We start from the raw sequence: 17,419 nt of genomic DNA, 5'->3' as shown, positions 1-17,419 counted from the left end.
GGGAGAATGGATTTCGTTTTACAGCTCGACATGGATTTCGTTTTACAGCTCTGTTCGGCAAATGTAAATATTATTCCTACGGCGATTTCTCGCGGAAGATCCGCGCGCCGCGCCTTCGTCTGGCCATAGCTCGTCCGCGACCACTGGGCGTTTTTACTACAGCGCATTCGGAGGATCTCCCTTCCCGGGGAAGGCACGCCGTTTGATCTGTTCGATTACGCGTAAATAAAGACGCCATCGAATTCTCATCCGTCAACGATGTTTCTTGTGATCTCGCAGCAATTATATAATTAATATATTATATAATTTTAGAGAGAATCTAGTATATTAAATAGATCAGTGATTTCTCAAAGGAAAGAGAAAAACAAAATTAAAAATGATTAAGAAAGAGTTTCTTTACATAGATGTTATACTCTCTATCAATATATATTACTGCATATTATGCTATGGAAAACTGCAGTTTTGTGGATTGAATTATTGAACTTCTCGTAATTTATTCCTGTCTCAAATTTATTGAAATGTATCGGCAATTTTTGATTGTGTATATGCATAGTTCAATATTTTAATTTATATGTGTTATTTACATCATATAATTTATATACAGGGTGACCCATTTTAACTTAGGCAGCCAAATAACTCGAAAAATAAGCAAGATAGAGAAAAATGTTTTAGACAAAAGTTGTATGGTTTCGAGGGGGCCATAAGATGGTATCATTGGTTTGACCTTGAAGAGTCATTTGAAGGTCACGTGAAGGTCACTTCAATTTTTTTAAATGGAACATCCTATATATTTTTGTACATTCTTGTAGCTCATCTCGAGAGCTTTCCAAAACACTATAATTAAGTACATTTTCGTTAAGTACTTTTTGAGTTATGAGGCTTGAAATAATTTCTTAATTTTACATAAACCGTAAAATATCTTGTAAAATATTCATTTTTCGATTACCTTACCTTAATAGTTTTATGTACAAAATAATGAGAGGAATCAATTGGTGTAAAGAAAACACATAGTTGTTTCGAAGAAAAAATATGTAATTTGCAATTAACAATTCCATATTTTTTCTTGGAAAGCTCTCGAAATAAGCTACAAGAATGTACAAAAATATATAGGGTATTCCATTTAAAAAAATTGAAGTGACCTTCACGTGACCTTCAAATGACTCTTCAAGGTCAAACCAATGATACCATCTTATGGCCCCCTCGAAACCATACAACTTTTGTCTAAAACATTTTTCTCTATCTTGCTTATTTTTCGAGTTATTTGGCTGCCTAAGTTAAAATGGGTCACCCTGTATATAACTAATATAACTTATATATAACTTATATAACTTTTATATAACTTATATATAACTTCTTCAGACAAATATGACAAAAAAAATAAAACAGGAAATATCTGTAAAGAATTGAAGATTCTTCGGATTGGAATTAAGGAAGAAGAAGATGATGAAGAAAGAAAAGAGAAAAGGCACTATATCCATTCATCGTTTGAATCGAAAAATTCTTAAATTATTCATAGAAAAAAAAATGATAGCGCAAAGAAGACATCATGAGAGTTTGTTTAAAAAATTATCAGCGTCGATTAAGAAGCACGAGGCGAGGATGAGAGAGATATTCATCGATTCATCCATCCATCTCAACTGTCCGATCTGTTTTGACATAATCGAACATGAGCGAAGCATCGTATACAAACGCGCACCCTGAATAACGCTCGCGGCCACGTGCGCCCTCCACGTGGCCTATTCCTCCTTCCTTTTCTCCCCTTTCTTATTTATTAACTCTCTTTCTCTTTTTCTAGACGATCACCACGGAGAGACCGAGCAAGGTGAAGAAGCGAGCGAGGTATCCTCCGAAATTCCGCCACCTCTTTCTTCCATTTCGAGGTCCGCGACGTTTGCCATGGCCGGGGGTAGCTCAGGGCATCAAGCGGGGGAAGCCCGTAGAGGGGATCAGCGACAGGCATCAGCGTCTCGCTCCGATGTCTATTTTCATCTCACTCGGCGGCGTCGCGGCCACCCCTTGTCGCACCGCGTTCTCGGTATCATCGTCCGCCTAAAAAGGTAGATTGACCGTGGAAGTAACGCGATCCGCGATTGGTCGGCCAGGTCGACGAATCGGTCGTCGCGTTATATCCCAGGATCACGTTGCACGCGCTTATATTGGGAGCCCCCGCGCGTTTCCCCGACAGAACGGCTCTCTAACGTAAGTGCATCACGTCGCGTCCGTCGTGCGACACGTCGCCGGCCTTGTTTCTTTTTTTTCTCACTTTTCTCTTTCCTCCCTCGGCTAAGACAGAAGACGGGAAAAGGAGAAATACGAAGGAAAGGAACATCCGGATGTAATATTCGGATACATCGTCCAATACGCATCACCTATCGGATCGCATATTTAGAGAGATCAACGCAGATACACGTGTGTACCCGCTATAGCGGATTAGTGATAAGGGATTTATTGGCGATGTAGGGTGAAACTTAGGTCCGCAAAAATTTGGTGGAACTCGCGAGAGGACCGAATTCAGGTGGTCGAGAAAGGACTCTTGGAGCTCTTCTTCGGTAGGATCGCGTGTGCGTCTGTGCGTCCGAGTCTGTCCCGGGAAGGAAGTCACCCCCAGGTGGGCGGAAAGTGTTTGGCGAACGGGTGGTTTCAAGGGAGTGACTGTCTTGAATCTTCATTGATCCTCAGTGACGTACTCGTGTGAGAATCCGAGGATGTGCCAGGACTCTTAGGAGGAGCCCTTTACCTGTGTGTGTTTATAATCCTTCGAATGGTGAACGGACATAGTGCGCTCCCTTTTCCCTTTTTCTTCTTCTTTTATATCTATCTTCCGTCTTCTTTATCCTCTGCCCCGATTTGACAAAATTAAAAAATCGAATTTCCGGTGTCGATTAAATCGACTTCCAATTGTGTTTCTTTTTTTTCGTTGGAAGCAATGAGGTGCACACACCAGGAATATATCAATGTGCGACGCTACCAAGTTTGAGTTTAGGCGTTCAACTTTTAAACGAATCATCGAAACACATTTGCATTTTTTCAGTTATATTTATATGATTTATAATTTGTATGTAATATATATTATATATATATATATATATATATATATATATATATATATATATATATATAATTGTATTTAAATGTTTAGAGATCAAGAAAGAGTAAACTTTAAATTAATACAATATATATGGATTAAAAAGCATGAATTTATTTAGAATCAGATATTGTTTTTTTAATTAATATTTCCAAATTAACATCAAATTCGCAAATTTAATTTAATTTTAATTTAAAATTATTATGAGTAATCTCTATTGTAATTTTTTACTTTACCGGAAATTGTATAAAAGAACCCACTTGTGTAAAAAAATTAATTTAACTATGGTTTTTTATCAATGAGTGGGATTGATTTTCTTTATATGAATAAAATTTCTATTTAGAAATCTTTTTTTTAATTAAAAATTGAAAATTTCTTCATCTATTAAATTTTAGTGAGTTCTTCTAGTGATTCTAAGATTCTAAAGTTCTCTCGTTTTATCATTTTTATAATCTATATTTTTTTTATATTTATTTTCTTTTTAAAGTTTCTCCCTGTCCATCAATATTATTCTTTATTATGACCTATATATCTATGATCGATTTTGTTTATCATTTAAAATATATGTTTTTCCAACATCTGTTAAGCCAATAAACTTACGAGAATGTCTTCTATATATTACACATTTTTCATATTTGTTCGAAGGAACGAAAATATCGGAGATCTTGTAACGCGATACATCGCTCTTTTTGGTCCGATCGCTAGTGCCGCTTCGTGTCTGCTCCATTTTGTATTCTTATCTGATTATGCAATCCCCTATCGCGTTCTTCTTCGTGACTCTTCTTCGTGATGCACGCACAATCGTCGAGTATTAGTGTCAGTGACATTGTAGTAACATCACATAAAGTTGATCGGAGGTGAAGCGTATTGGATAAAATGAATTTTTATTACTATTGAAATATTATTTTTTAAATATTTGAGTGAAATTAGAAAAGAGAAAAGCCGGTTGTCGACGACAATCTTAAAATATTTTTCAATTTTGCTTTACGAAACTAGGAAACTTCTAGCACCAGACAATGGCTAAGAAATATTACTCTCACATCTGATATTTTATATAAAATAATTTTTAATATTTTAAACATTACAAATAGAGATTAAATAATAGAAGAAATACTTTTTAAAATTATTAAATTGTTAGAATGTATGTGTTTCGCGGATATATTTTGCATTATTAATTCATAAATACTTCAACTTGATAACATCAATTTTTTTTTAACAAATCGGCGATCCAATGATTTTTAAATTACAAATGGCTGAAATAAAAAATTTTTGAGTTTTAGGGAGAGATGGACAAACGTGTATTTCTACATTTTTTATTATAATATATATATTTTTTTAATACTTAAAAACGCGACAAATATAATATTTTTGTTTAAATAAACTTTAAACTTGAGAAATAAATTTCAGAATAGAAATTAGAAATAAATTTAAATTTAAGAAATCTATGGAAGAGAGAAAGAGTCTATTGATTTGTGAGAGATATCTAGGATATCTCATAAAATAGATTTTCTCGGCCATTGTTTAGTGTTATTAGATTGGCACAAAAATTTCTAGTATTTATCAAGTAAAGTTGAAAATTAAATTAGACAATTGAATCAGAATTGAAACAGAAAAATAATTTTTTATTATAATTGAAATACATAATTATTGAGGTTGCCTATTATATATTTTTAAAAAATATCAATGGAAAGATATTAGATCTCTTTTGCACTAATGACTAGTTTCTCAATGAGTAGTTTCGTAAAGCTTTAAACAACTGGGAGGAATCGAGATTTTCTAACCGATCGTTCCCCAGGGCCGCCCGTAACGTGCCGCCAGAAGTAGTCCGTCCGCCGCCGAACCAACAACAAGCCCCAAACGACAGGAAAAAGAGGAGCAGTCCTCCCCTCCTACCGAAAAAGAAGCTAGACTTCACAAGATAGCCCGTGAGTTCTACGGCATCAGTTTATCGCCAGTAGAGCCCAGAGAAAGCATCGAGGATGCCAGCCCCGAAGCCCCAGGAGGGAGAGGATCCCGATCCGACCCCATATCTCTTCGTCTCTCTCGAGCAGAAGAGAATCGACCAGACAAAACCCTATGACGCGAAGAAGGCGTGCTGGGTACCCGATGAAAAGGAGGGCTACCTCCTTGGCGAGATCAAAGCCACCAAGGGCGATATCGTCAGCGTCGGTTTGCCTGGCGGCGAGGTATGTCTTAATAAATAAATGACCCCTTCTTTGACCTCCTTTATTCTAGGAATATATCGAATTGCTTGGAAATAATGACCAACTAATAAAAAAGACTCGGTTTTTTTTTGAAGAATATTTTATTTTTTTCTAAAATAATTTTTTTTTAAATTTTTATAGCAAATGAAATTTCTTCATCTTAAGAAGAAATTAAAATTGAAGAAATCGGCTGTTATTAGACTAAATTAAATTAAAATATCTGAAAATAATGTTATGAAATTATTTTACTTTATTTTTTGGATATTAAATATACAAAAAATACTGATATTTCATATCACTGAAAGTAATTATATCTAGTATTTGAAATTTCAATACTTTGAAATTTTGAATGTAATTGTAATTGCATTTTATATTTCAAGAAATATTGTTTAACAAATTAATTTTGTACTTAGAGTTCCAAAATAATTGAAACACAATGATGTGATGATTTTATTACAATCTATATATATATATATATATATATATATATATATATATACTTTAATAATTTAGAATTTAGATATTTCATTCAAGTATAAGAAACTAAATAATTTTTTAATTCAAATTTTGAATGAAAATTGTTCAATTTAATTTAAGTAAATAATAATCATAATTTTGACTAAATTTGCAAGTATATTATGCGATATTTCTTTTTTGTATTTTATACAGTTAATGCATTTGTTTTTATTGATACATTCAAAATATTTTATTCAATTTAAAATTAAATCAAAATATTTGATTCAAGCAAAATATTATATAAGTATATTCTAAAATTTTAGAATTATATTTTAAAAGAATGCTTTTATTTTTTATTTTTTCCTATGTTTTTATTAATAATTATTCCTATGTATGTAATTTAATTAATAATCATTATTAATCATTAATTAAATAACACAGTTGCATCAAATAATCGTAACTTAATTAAATATCGCGATTGTTCGTATTATATTGAAAGCGTCATCAGTCTGTCTATACATCTTTTTTTTCTACTGTCTGTCGTAGAGAATGGTTTTTTCTACTGTGTAATTTTCTTTATCCAAGAAATTCATTCTTATTTTTAAATATATGATTCTATCTTTTTGTTTACACTCAAGAGAAAATTTTTGCACTTAAAATAAACCTTGTTATAAATATAAATAAATACAATATAAATATAAAAAAGAAAATTACAAATGTGTTTATTTCATATATAACGGTAAAGATATAAATCATTATACTACTTAAAAGTACAAATAATATAAAGACTTACTCAAAATTTTTGGCAATTTTCATCGTAATCTTTTTCTCTCTCTCTCTCGAATTAAACTCCAAAAGTGATGTAATACTTTTTGTGAGAGCGTGATTACATCGGGAAAATATTTGCGCGAATTTTCGATTACGCACGAAGGAAGCGTCGACGCGAAGACGCGTCCCGATTCCACCGGATAAATCTGTTCGCTCGCATAAATTTTTCGTGGGACAAGGGAGGGAGTCTGTTTACTCCGCACAGCGATTTCCGTCGATCGCCATGGAAGGATCGAGACGTGATCTCTACCTCTGCCTTGGCGATTTTTTAACTCGCTTGGCCGAGAAAGATGGAGATAGAAAGAGAGAGCTTGCTCGCTTCTATATATATACTCCTGGACAAAATTAACGCATAATTTTTTTTTCACTTTTTCTTTAAAATTTTTTGTTAAAATTTAAATATCAGCTTTTAAAGAAAAAGTGAAAAAAATTATGCGTTAATTTTGTCCAGGAGTATATATATATGTGTACATATGTATGTATGTATTTGTATATATATATATATATATATATATATATATATATATATAAAGAAGGGGGAGAAACGGGGATCTTGCTAGCAATCTATTTTCGGAGAACAGAAAACCGGCCGCGAACCGCCGGCGCTGTCGACCTTCTGTCACGATTGCTCGAAGGCTCTCTCTTGGACAAAAATAAAATCCCTTTTGAGCTTGAGGCCTATCAAAAAACGCATTATGCAAAGGACGACGTTTTATTTTTTCCTCCTCTCTCTTTCCTGCTGGCGAAAATAAGTAACGATAATCTGTCTTTGAAACAAGGCGCTGGAGTTTTGATTTCCTTCTCTCATTTTATGAGACGAGAATTTGCAATCATTTTTGAGAAAATTCTTAATAATTTGAAGTATAAAATTACATTGTGTGTCTTTTTCTTATTTTATAGAGAATATCTAAGTGTATAGATTTTAATTTTGCTTGCAAAAATATATGTAGCAATAATAGACAGTGTCGAATAATGAAAATATACAATGCATAGGATTTTTATTCTACAGAAATTCTAATTAATTTCTGTAAATCTTTAATTTTTCACAATTAATGTTATAATTATGTCTGATTCTAAATTATAGTAGATATTGTGATAAAGCAACAGAAAGCAGATCGTGTGATTGATATTAATCTTGTTGCTAAAATATTCTCGCTCAATTCAAATTAATATAAATGTTTGTAGATGGATTCTAATTAATCAGTATATTATTCGATCAGTATATTATTCGATGATTCAATATTTTTAAAACGCTTTTTTAAAAAGAATTTTTCTCTTTCTAGCATCCTGAAAGTAAAAAAACAATAATTAGAATGATTTTCGAGACTATCAGATTTTTACATGAATTTTTATAATATTGTTTTAAAGAGAAAATTACAAAAATTACAAAATGACAGATGTGAAATTTATACTTTTGTAATACTTTCTTTTTTTCTCTTTCTGTCTTCTGTAGAATTTTATAATACTATATATATTTTTTCGAGAGCGTTTTAAAGTTTCGAAATAATTTAAAATTATGTAATTCAATTATTCACGCCTCCTATCTTTTTTTTTTTTACCAATGCATTCCGTAATTAGACAATAAATAAACTTTGCGCTGTCTTATTAACATTTTATTGATCGTATATCAACCATAAAAATTGTTTCATTTACAATTATCGTTATTATTAAATCCTGATCGCATTTGATGTCTTAAAATTGGACTTCGTATTATTTTTCATGCAATTTCGAGAAAAGTGCATTATTTTCGCGCATCAGGCCCGAATTTCATTTTCGGGGCGCGTTTAAACGGCACCGTTGTCCGTGTTCCCGTCGGTTACATAATGGTTCAGCAAACCCGTGCTATCTCGCTGCGACAGTAAGCCTAAACGCTATTGTTAACCATCGTCGCTAACGCCTGGCGTAATAATAAGTCGAAACGCTACTTCTCGAAACGCGGGTCAACGTATTTTTAGAGCAGCAACTTCTCGTGCATCGAGCTTGAGAGAAACGCGCCCGCGAAAGGAGGAGAAAGAGAGAGAGGGAGAGAGGGAGAGAGAAAGAGAGAGGTGTCATAAATAGTTGCCAAAAAGCCTTCTTATGTAATACGATAGTCGAGAAAAAGTGCCTAGTTTTTTTTTGCATTATGCAAATATTTAGCGCAACCCCTTATTCACTCTTATATCGCGATTGACCCATTTCAATCGTCTTTCAACTTCAATCTTGTAGAAATTAATTTTTTGCCAGATTGTATTAATTTTTCTGCTGATATTTGAAGCATTTATGATAGTAGTATAATGTTATAGTTACATATGATTATTTAATAACTAATGCATTCTCTCTTTTTATATATATTTCACTAATCATATATAAATTGATTGGAATAATTGGAATATATGTATATAAAACTTTATTTAATTTTTAAATATTGGAGAGCATGGGGTAGAGCGTAAGTATATTAAAAATAGAAATCGTCAATGGTTTCTGATGTAAAATTGGAGGCTATTATATTTTAATAATATTATAAATATATCTTTAGAGTATACATAATTGCAATAAAAAAAGCAATAACAAAATTGCAATAAAAAAAGCGCTAAAAATTTAAAATTGCACAAAGACTAAATCTAAAATGGATTACATATAATTATGAAGTAACTCAATGATTTAAATGCAATGCGCACTGACCCAATAAAATTTTAAATATTTATATTTAATGTTTGATTTTTATTTGAAATTATTGCATTAATAATTTCTATTAACAATATAAATATTTTTTTATTAAATGAATATATATATTTAACTTCCTTGCATCTTTATCTTCGAAAATTTAAATAATCGAGAAATAATTCATTCTTCTTGACTTGAGATGAAAAACATATTTTTCGAATAACAATAATATATTTCACACAAGAGCTCGGAAGTGTTTTTTTTTTATTTTTTGCATGTATAATAATCTTTAAAATAATCTGGGAGATCGGTAAAATTATTAAATATAATACGTGATTGGCAAAAAGGAGCTTGATTGATACGTGTAATAATGACAGAACAAAAAAGAGACAATAATTAAATGAAAGAGAAAGAAAAAAATTTTGCAATGCTCGCGCAGACGAAACAATTCCGCAAGGACCAGCTGTCCCAAGTGAATCCGCCAAAATTCGAGAAATCCGAAGATATGGCCGATCTGACATACCTGAACGAGGCGTCGGTGTTGCACAACTTGAAGCAGCGTTACTACGCCAAATTAATTTACGTAAGTCGATTATCGTGATCTATCACCACTAATCCGTCCTTTCTTTCTCTGTCGGGGCCCGATGACAGACCAGGGATTTCAAGAAGGATCAGCTGCAGCAGGTGAATCCGCCCAAGTATGAGAAAGCCGAAGACATGTCCAATCTGACCTATCTCAACGATGCTTCGGTCCTCCACAACTTGAAGCAACGTTACTACGCCCAGCTCATCTACGTAAGGCAGCGACGAAGAGATGCTCGCCCCCCTTTCCTCGCTTCTGAGGAAGGCTTTGTCTAGCTTTGTCTGGTCTCGAGTGTTTTTCCTCCTGTTTGCGAGCCGCACAATCTCGCATTTTTCTTTCAAAATTCTTTCATTTTGTCGAATGACAATGTTACGAAGGATTTACTCGTCGCTCAAAACGCCAGAACGCGTCATGCGATGTTCCTTCGGAGATCCTTCGGGTTTTTATTTTATCGTTCATTCGTCATCCGCGATAAAAAGCTCGCCAGGATGCAAATCCTTCAGGAGCATCGTCGTAAAGCAAGACGTGCCGCGACGTTTCCTGGCTTTTTTATTCCCATCATCTTTCGATGATTCTTCTTTTGCAAGGACCATAATCCTTCCTCCATTCGATATCTCCGTCATTGGAAAATGCATGATATTTTTTTCCCATCTTATTCATTTATTTATTATCCAAATGAAAGGATGACGTCGTTTCAAAAAGCACCGTGACGTGCCACGATGTCTCCTAGCTTCTTATCGATCTTTTTATCATTCTTTATAATAATTTTTCCGCAAGGACAATGAATTTCGTGAACACTACATTTTAATTGCCGGAGGGTGTACGAATTTTTGTTTTAATGTCGTTACAAAGCACAAGGACGTGCCACGACATTCTGTGATTTTTTTCAGTATTGAATTTTCTTTTTCCTCTGAATTGATAATGATATTTATCTCATAATTTGATCATTAATTGGGCATTTTCTTGATGTTGAAAGGAATGAATGAAACGAAACAAGAAGTATCAATGTCAATTATTATTGAAAAATACTTCAACGGATTATTTTTCCTTTTGATTCGCACAAAATGTGCGATCGATCTTTCTATCTTTCTATGTTTGTTTCCTCTTTTTCAATGTTTTATCCACTATGTTTAACTGAATGAATGCGCTCTAGGGCCTTCACATACTCATAAAACGGAGTTCCCGATGGATGCTCTCGTTTCGAGACGCGAGTCGCATCCGCTATAATGGAAGATGGACTGTTCCTGCTGCATCAACCTGTTTTTTCGTTCCCATTTCGATTATTTTATGTATATCTTCCGCTATATAACGTCATCGATATTGTCTGATTATTAAAAAAACTTCTCGATTTATATAATATAAATTAAAAAATATTACATTCATTTAATATGCATAATAAATGTTTTCTAATTTTTCTCTGCACTTAAATTTCGTATTACTTATACATAATATTAATTTATTAATAATTTAGTAATTTTTATCAATATAAAGGTTTTGATAATATCAGACATTATCGATGCTACATTTTATGCCAAATTTCAACTGTCCGAAGTTTAAATAAAAAATTGAATTACATTATTACAATTAATCTTTTATTTTATATTAAACTTTATAACTCTGTTAAATCCATAGATTTTAAAATCCCTCCGTACTTTTTAAAATCTCTCTATAATTTGTTATAATGCATTTAAATCCTATATTTTGTTAGAAAATTCATGTAATTTGCGATAGTTGAAATAATCTTTTTTACCGATTTCAGACAGTAGAACTATGGCGGTGATTTTTTGTGCAATTGCAATGTGATTCTCTCTTGCGAACCATCAGGGATCGGTCCAGGCATGGAACGTTATCCGAGATCCCGATCTTTCGCGTACATTGATCGATCTTTAAATAATCGTCAATTTCTCTACATTTGCAGACCTATTCCGGCCTGTTCTGCGTGGCAATCAATCCCTACAAAAGATTCCCCGTGTACACCTACAGGTGCGCCAAACTGTATCGCGGCAAGAGGCGTAATGAGGTGCCGCCGCACATTTTCGCCATTTCTGATGGAGCTTACGTCAACATGCTTACTAGTGCGTAAAAATATGATTATATTTAATTATTATATTAATTGGCAATACTAATTGCAATATCGTTGGAAAAGTATTACCTTTGACATAAGAAATCGACATAATTTTCATATCAATTAAACTAAATTAAATTAAACTAATTTAATCTCGATATTAGCGGATAGAATTATTATGTAAAAGACGCTTTTCTTAATTTTTAGAGACAATATAATTAAAAACTTTTATCAATTTTTGTGCGTTGTGTAAAATCGATGTGTCTATGTGTCTCTACCAACAGACAGTGAGAATCAGTCTATGTTGATCACTGGTGAGTCCGGTGCCGGAAAGACTGAGAACACGAAGAAGGTAATTGCATACTTCGCCACCGTCGGTGCCTCGACCAAGAAAGAGAAAGACGAGCCTGGCAAGAAGAAGGGCTCTCTGGAGGACCAGGTCGTTCAAACCAATCCTGTCCTGGAGGCCTTCGGTAACGCCAAGACCGTCCGTAACGATAACTCCTCTCGTTTCGTAAGTGCTTCTATTTTAACGTACTTAAACATACGAGGCGTCCAATAAGACAAAATAGCCATTACTATATTTGGCCAAGATAAACGATTGCGTATATACGAGGAAGTCTATAATAGTGTTTCGGAAAATATAGAGATGAGAGAAAGAAGGAACTGCTATATAAAAATTTTATTTCGACACTCAGAAATACAAAATAATTTTTTAAAATATTAAGTTTTAAATATTAAATAAATATTTTTTAAATATTAAGTTTAAAATTGAAATTAAATTAAATTTTTTGCTTAGATTTAAATTTATTTTTATAAAAAACATAAAATAATAAAATACATAAAATTACATAAAATAAAATACAGAAAATACATAAAATTAGAAATTGAGGAAAATATTGTCTTCAACTGATTGATTTCTCTTCGAGCGCGATTTAATAAAATCTGATTATATAGATGAATTAATTAATTAATGTTTCTTTTGTGAATAGGGTAAATTCATCCGTATTCACTTTGGTCCTTCTGGAAAACTGGCCGGTGCTGATATCGAGACTTGTGAGTATCGATTTATCTTGGAAATCGCGACAAAGAAATCGCGGTTATTATTTTTGCGCAGTTAACTGCGATATCGTGTTTAGTAATCACATCAAGGTGACGGAAAAGGAACGCGTTTATTATCGTCGCGACCCAACACACATACCGTAGAGGCGCAGTTGGCTTCGACTCGCGTGTGCACCATTCGAGCTGTTCTTCGATTGCGTTCGGTTATTTTTGGGCGACCGCTCCGTTTCGTTTCCTTTGGCTTAAATTTCGCTCGCGTCATCGCATAACTCGATTTCCTTATTTAATTTCGTGTTATAAACAACAATGTACCACGCGCAATTTTTTTTACACAGCTGTGTTTGCGATGAATTTCTATCAGCAAGAAAAACGAAAAAATTAACATTTTTAATAATTATGAGGCAAATCAAATTATTACATTAAGTTGATTATTTTAATGGCAATCTCTCAATTTATCGTTATTTTTAACGACGTGATTGAAATGAGCTCTTTTGACATTTTCAAAAAAATGCTAGCACTGCTTTTTTATTTATCATAAATGTTTTCAAGCTTTAATAAAATCTATTCGATACTTTTGAAATTATACGTAAAATTTTCACGGCACATATAATATGTATTTAAAATGATTTTTTCTCCCGTATAGATCTGCTGGAAAAAGCTCGTGTCATCTCTCAACAGAGTTTGGAACGTTCATATCACATCTTCTACCAAATGATGTCCGGATCAGTCAAGGGACTGAAGGGTAAGATCATTGATATTCCGCGAGAAGGAAACTGATCACAAAATTTAAATAAGATTTACGCGTCGATTTCTATAAATTATATTTTCCTTCCAAGAATTATTGATAAATTACCGCTGCCTCGAAAAATTAATTATATCTATATATTTTTCTGAAATATAATATAACGAAATATTAATTAATTAAATTAAATTAAATTAATTTAATATTTAATTTAGTTTAATATATCTCATTTATATATGAGAAATTAAATGCATAAATTATTTATATACAAGAAAATAGCACTTTTGTGCTATAATACTAAAAATAACAAAATTAAATCTAATTAATTATTCTCGAGATGAGAAGTTAATTTTTTCGAGGAAGCGGTCATTTCGTCAGGAGGTTTTGCGATCGCTCTCGATCCCGATAACGGGATTAGATTAAGAAGATGAGGATAGGTGCTGCGGAATCTAGGGAGAGAAAGGATTCACGCGTAAATTTGAGGAGCGATAATCGCCCAGAGGGTCATCCTTCTTCCTCTCACACATTTAAGTAAAGTTTCTCACTGCCAAATTATGTGTCCCTCACTTCCATGCAGCAATGTGCCTTCTAACGGACAACGTCAACGATTACTACTTCGTATCTCAGGGCAAGACGACGATCCCAGGCGTCGACGATGGCGAGGAGTGTTTGCTGACCGACGTAAGGACCTGACGATGACGAATATCGCAGGATTCTCGCCTTTCATTTATCTTTGCCAACCTCTTGCCCTCTCCTCATGTATATGACACCTTAAACTCGATTGCTGGCAATCGGTAGTTTTCTTGAATTAACTGTATATCATTGCCTGGAACAACTGTAGCAGACAATTAATAATACCTCTGAATAAGGTCATCATGGGAGAGACGTGTTCATCAAAGTCAATTTTTTTTTAATCAAATTTTGGACGGCACAATTTAATGTTTATTCATAGAGCATTAAATTACTTTTTAATTAACATATCAATGATTTTAAATGGAAAAAGATTTATTCGGACTCGACGTCTAAGTAGTTTTAAAATAAGGAAATTTTAATTAATTAGCATTTTAATATATAATCGATTAGAAAAAAAATTAATCATCTTAAATTTTAAAAAATTCAAAAACTTTTAATTACAAATTTGGTTGATTTTTATTAATGTAATTTTTAAAAAATTTATTTTGATTAAAATAATTTTTATTTTACATCATTTTTGTTTTTCTTAAAAAAGAAATTAAATAAAATTATATTTCAAGGAATTAAATAAAATTATATTTCAAGAAATTTGATGATGACGGATACGTATCTCTTGTGTAGTGTATCAGTGTGTTGGTAGACATTTCTACGAGAGCTGAAATATCTTGTACATAATATCAGTCTTCTAGCGCAATCCGCAGAAAGAGCAGCGATATTTTGCAGAGCTGTAGAAATTGTACTGTACTGTACTGTACTGTACTGTACTGTATTGTAGAAACGTACTTTGAGAGAGTAATTAGAGTATCAAATTAATATCCTAGGCAAGAGAACCATCTCATTGCTTGATTCCGTTTTAAAGATATTCAGAAAATACAGGAATAAAACATTAATAATACGAATAATAACTTGCAGTAATAAAAATATTAAAAAATATTTTTGATAATATTTTTAATATTAAAAATATTTTTAAAAATATTTTTATTTAAAGGATCATTAAAAAATAATATATATAATCGATCAAAACTAGCCAAACTTCTTGTTTATTTATTAAAAATTACGACGTTTCGACCATATGGTTGTGTTCCTTTTCAAGTATACACTGGAATAATGAAATTGATAATTAGATTCTTTGACGGTTTGAATAAAAACAGCAATAGACATGAATTGACTGTGAACAATTTGAGTACATACGGTTCAGATAAAAGAGTAAAACAATGTAAATCTTAATTTTGTAAACTCCACATATCACAGTTACAAGATCATTAACGTCTTGCGACATTTGAAAAAAAGATAAAATGTTGTGTCAGTGTGAGAGTTCGTCAAAAACTGAATATGTTAAATCAAAAAATAATAAACTACACGACCTTTATTATTTTGTCGTAGATGTTGTTTAAGCTATCCGTGTCTTTCTGTAGGTTGATTGTATTATTGAATTTTTTAATATAAAACATTTCAGCAATTTCTCTCTTTCGCACATATTTCTCATTGTGTAATATATTAGGTTTCGTCCAGTTCGTGTCCTGATTCTAATTTATGTTTACTTATAATATTTTTATTTAAATTGATGTAGACACAATTTATAAAAAATTGACAATGAATTATGTCAAGATAACTTGTCAGAAATATTTTAATACGAAATAAAAGCAAATTCTTGGATCTTCGGAAGTTAGTTTCTCCTAATTTTAAAGATTTAAATTCATGATTTAACGAAAAATGTTTATTTAAAAAAAAATACAATTTTGACGAAAAAATATAAGCAATTCGATGGTTTTCTCGTCGAGCTAACTCCTGACGAGTACAGGTAGCTCTATTTTATAATTGTTTGTTCTCCCTGATATCTCTGCCTTTTCAAGACGCAGTTGAGAGAACTCGTAAACTCGTAAGAGTTCACAGATTCCCTGTAGATAAGAACCCATTTTTCGATGTAACGATGAAAAGCCAGAAGGAAGCATGGTCTACCGTCGGTTGTTTTAACGACCCGCATGTTTTTTTTTTACTTGGTCATCCTGTAGAGATGTGTCTGCTGACCAACAACATCCATGACTACCACTTTGTGTCACAAGGCAAGACAACGATACCCGGTCTCGATGACGGCGAAGAGCTTTTAGTTACTGATGTAAGTGCAATGACCGAGCAGGATCAGCTGATAAAACGAGATAAAAGAAATTAACTACACTTTTATTTAATTTTTATTTTACTAAATTTTTTGGAAATAATTATTTATTATTAGTAATGTAAATATATGTATTTTCTTTTATTATATTTTTAAAGTTTTTCACAGAAGATTTTCATACATTTTCTTAAAAAAAAAAAAAAAGAATCTTTTCTCTTGGTATACATGTAGAATTTCATCTTTTATATTGATGGTTCTGTTAATCGTTTCACTTTCTACTCGAAATTCGCTGATCTGACTCTCTAGCACTAAATCCCCTGTCGTGTATATATAATTACCTTTCCGCGTATGAATGGTGACCGCTTTTGAAGAGGAGATCGCTCAATATGTATTTCTTCGAGCGATGATTTTTTCCATGCATTTTGAACCTTTTGCACCAGCTTTTACATACATATTTTATTTTTCTTGTATATGTGAAATGTGATTTCTCTTCATGTCTATATCTCTCTCTTTATATGTTAGCTATATCTCTTTCTCTTTTACTTAATGTTTCTTTCTCTTTCTCACTTTCTTCTTCTTTTTATCTCTTTGTTCCTCTTTTTCATTGCAGTTCTTCGATATGTCACACGATTAACTAAACATATTTTTACAGCATTACACACGGACATCTGTGTTAACTTCTCTTTTCTCTCTCAATTTCTCTCTCTTCTTCTTCTCTATCGCTCTATCATTCTTTTAGTGAATACTTGCCGCCAATAATTTGCCATATTTTTTGCAAATCGTTGCGAGCACCGACGACTTCGATCACTTTTGATATATCCTATTTAATTTTTTGATTTTATTACTTATTTGATTAATTGTAAATTGTAAATTATTTTAAGTGCTAAGTTTGTGATTTATGATCAAATTAATGAATAATTATTTGCTAGCCGGATTAATAGG

At 32.3% G+C, this 17,419-nt stretch overlaps 1 protein-coding gene across 40 annotated transcripts in view; it reads left to right on the top strand.

Annotated features, from left to right (window-relative positions):
• The first annotated feature begins 2,390 nt into the window (after window positions 1–2,390).
• Mhc (myosin heavy chain) overlaps window positions 2,391–17,419 on the top strand; it is a 112,658-nt gene continuing 97,629 nt past the window's right edge. For 14 of the 40 annotated variants that reach the window (XM_083078016.1, XM_083077982.1, XM_083077995.1 and 11 more), the window contains exons 1-7: window positions 2,392–2,409; window positions 4,881–5,271; window positions 9,871–10,014; window positions 11,721–11,877; window positions 12,152–12,381; window positions 12,860–12,923; window positions 13,573–13,671. In XM_083078016.1, the coding sequence (XP_082934142.1) occupies window positions 5,065–5,271; window positions 9,871–10,014; window positions 11,721–11,877; window positions 12,152–12,381; window positions 12,860–12,923; window positions 13,573–13,671 (901 nt within the window). In that variant the 5' untranslated portion in view covers window positions 2,392–2,409; window positions 4,881–5,064. Of the gene's footprint in view, window positions 2,410–4,880; window positions 5,272–9,658; window positions 9,803–9,870; window positions 10,015–11,720; window positions 11,878–12,151; window positions 12,382–12,859; window positions 12,924–13,572; window positions 13,672–14,248; window positions 14,353–16,376; window positions 16,481–17,419 lie in introns of all 40 variants that reach the window. The other 26 variants (XM_083077999.1, XM_083077985.1, XM_083077991.1 and 23 more) reach the window with 5 other exon arrangements.

Source organism: Camponotus vicinus, unplaced genomic scaffold (assembly GCF_025532165.1).
Source record: "Camponotus vicinus isolate PSW18456_S1 unplaced genomic scaffold, iyCamVici1.0 SCAF_1, whole genome shotgun sequence".
NCBI classification, from domain to species: domain Eukaryota; kingdom Metazoa; phylum Arthropoda; class Insecta; order Hymenoptera; family Formicidae; genus Camponotus; species Camponotus vicinus.
The sequence above is the reverse complement of the archived record's forward strand: the minus strand, read 5'-3'. Positions and strand labels throughout refer to the sequence as shown.